Source organism: Hipposideros armiger, unplaced genomic scaffold, assembly GCF_001890085.2.
Source record: "Hipposideros armiger isolate ML-2016 unplaced genomic scaffold, ASM189008v1 scaffold_48, whole genome shotgun sequence".
Classification (NCBI taxonomy): domain Eukaryota; kingdom Metazoa; phylum Chordata; class Mammalia; order Chiroptera; family Hipposideridae; genus Hipposideros; species Hipposideros armiger.
Window position 1 is genome coordinate 4,372,333 of NW_017731398.1, and position 2,730 is coordinate 4,375,062.

Consider the following 2,730-nt stretch of genomic DNA (forward strand, 5'->3'; position numbering starts at 1 on the left):
TCCTCAAGGCGGCCACTTCCCGGAATAACCCCCTCCTCAAGGCGGCCACTTCCCCGAATCGGAAGCCACCGTTTACAACCTTGGGGAAGGAAAGAAGAGGCGTCTCTTGCACCAAATCCACCTTCACCTTGGGGCACCGCAAGGGCTCCTAATGCTGCGGGGGACTGGGGACCCCGTCTGCGCGCCCAGGACGGAGCGAGGGCCTCGCACCCCAGCCCAGCGCCACCGGGAGCCCGCCGCCCCACACCCGCGTCGCTGCCTGAGAAAGTTGTGCGATGGCCACGCACTCGGCACGCAGCCCCGGTGAGGCCGGTCAGGGAACACTCAAAGCGGCCCTTTCCCCGCATTTCAGCGAACACCTGGGCATTTCACCTGCTACCTCGCTCCAAGCTCCAGGAGAACACAGAGGCCTCCGCGCGAGGTTTTGCGGATGCCACAACCCAGCCCCCCGGCCCGCGCCCCCACCCCCGCCGCCCAGGCTCACCTCCGGGCGCGCGGGCCGGACCCCAGCGCCCCGCCACCAGCGGGACAAGCAGCAGGAGTTGGAGGCCCGCGGGCCGGGACCCCCGCGCTGCCATCGCCAGGGGAGCCGCCTCACGACGACCGCGCGGGAACGCGGACCGAGAATGGAGCCAGAGGCGTGCGTCGAGGGTCAGGCGGAAGGCGGGCGGAGAAGGCGCTCCGCTCCCCAGCTCCCGCCGGGCCGGGCGGCCACCTCAGCCTCGAAGGCTCGTCCTTTCGCCGCACGTGAGACGCTGCTTGTGAGGAGACCGGCGCGTGAGGAGCCTCGGCACCTGGCCCCGCCCAAGCCCCGCCCCATCCCGTGACCACGCCCACGCGCATAGCCCCGCCTTCTCAGCTCTGGCCCCTCCTCCCAACGCTGGCCCTGCCTCTGGGAGGGCGGGAGGCCGGTGTCCTGGAGGGTCCCAGTGTAACCTGGGGTGACCTTGGGCAAGCCCCTGCACACCTAGGATAACTGCCGTTCATTAATGCCTACTCTGTGCCAACACCACGAGGGAACAGATAGACGGAAAACTGTGACAGGAACACAGTCACTGTTCTGAGTCGTGACAGGGCTGCTGAGGAGACCCCACACCTGGGGAGGGACGTGCCCCCAGGTCTGCCCCACCCTCGACCCCTCCCATTAGCCTGCGGCCTCATGAGGCTATGGCGGAGGGGAGGGGTGACAAGTACTCTCACTTTAGGCCAGTTTCCTCGTCCTTAAACCAGGAGGATTGACCCTCATCCGAGCCATCCGCAGAGATGACATGCAATGGCCTCAAACGGGGACAGTCCCCTCCGTACTGCCAATTAACATTTGTAAATACCGGTGACTCCATCTGCTGCAGAAAGGCCGTCGCACACTCCCGCTAGGCCTCTTTCTATTTCATCCCCTCCGTCCATAATTGATTAGGAAGCTTCATTTGGCTGAAGAGATTCAGGAGAATTACCTTGAAGCCTCAGTGGCAGAGCGTGTCTCTGTCGCGGATTCTTCACAGGCTCCCTTGTGAGCAGAAATTTCCCTCCAAGATTCACTTGGTAAACCTGTTTACAACCTAAACCTGGTTGCAAAGAATATAAACGATAAATTTGAGTTGACTTTTCCTAGGTCTAAGTACAACGAGGAAAATGGAAACAATATCCACCGAAGTTAGAAACCGCCACCTGAGATGATGACTGGGTTAGTCATTCATGACACTTCTGCACAGGAAGGAAAGACAGTCCCTACTGTCCCTTCACTGCAAGGCTCTATTTTGCTCTGAAGACTTTCTGGGGCATACAGACACTTATGCAATCCCTCCCTAACAGTGTTTGCACAAAGTAGAGTGTTATTCCGCTTTTACAGCTAGGGGACTTGAAACCGAGTGGCTGAATAGCGCTGAAGGTCACAGTACCTGTCCGTGGAAAAACTAGAATTAAATGGTTGTCATCTCAGCTACAGTAAGCGAAACTGGAATCCCTGGACCTCCCCAAGAGTGCCGTATCAATAACCACGAGAACCACAGTTATTTACATAATCTGTGAGAAAGTCAACTAGCTGTTACTGTTTTTAAGTGAGAGGCAAAGTGTGTGATTTGTCGGGCACATTAAAATGCAGGCAAAGAATTACAGAATACAACGGGTGCACCTTGGATGGTTTCTTCTAGGATACACCACTCAGTTGCTGGATGTGGTGGCTGAAGATTCAGGCATCTTCACAGCCAGGACGCACTGGCTGACCACATGACAGTGAGAACTGCTGCCGTTGCTGGGGCCACCAGCTACAAGCCCCTACAGCAGTGTCTGTCCACCAACCTTCTGAGATTTGACCCAAGGACTGTCATACGGTCTTTTACGTGCACCCACATCCCACTTTCCTCCGAAGACTGTGGTATTTTTACTTCATTTTCCTGTCTTTGCACATCCTGTTCCTTCTCCCTCCCCTGAATATCCACACCTACCCTTTCATCAGACCCATTCAAGTGCCGCATGCCACCTCCCTTCTGCAAACTCCCAGAACACTTTCTCTCACAGCATGTCACTTTGCACTTTTTGTCGATTTCTCTACAAATCTTATGTTTTGTCCTACATAATGAGTTCCTAGGCATGGAGTCTGGGTCTTACCATCTCTGTAATGCCCTCTTCGGCCAGTCAGTGTGTCACCATGATTTAACGATTATCGTCTGAACCTTGTGAAGTAGTGAGGAAGGCAACAAGCTAAGCATCATTTAACCTACTAGCTCATAGTCT

General features: G+C 56.2%; 1 protein-coding gene across 4 annotated transcripts in view; it reads right to left on the reverse strand.

The window, feature by feature from the left end:
• Window positions 1–1,550, reverse strand: part of CHRNA5 (cholinergic receptor nicotinic alpha 5 subunit) — a 24,425-nt gene extending 22,875 nt beyond the window's left edge. For 3 of the 4 annotated variants that reach the window (XM_019639978.1, XM_019639977.1, XM_019639983.1), the window contains exon 1: window positions 485–777. In XM_019639978.1, coding sequence (XP_019495523.1) covers window positions 485–578 — 94 coding nt within the window. In that variant the 5' untranslated portion in view covers window positions 579–777. Of the gene's footprint in view, window positions 1–484; window positions 778–1,451 lie in introns of those variants that run through there. The other variant, XM_019639981.1, reaches the window with a different exon arrangement.
• Window positions 1,551–2,730: the final 1,180 nt, after the last annotated feature.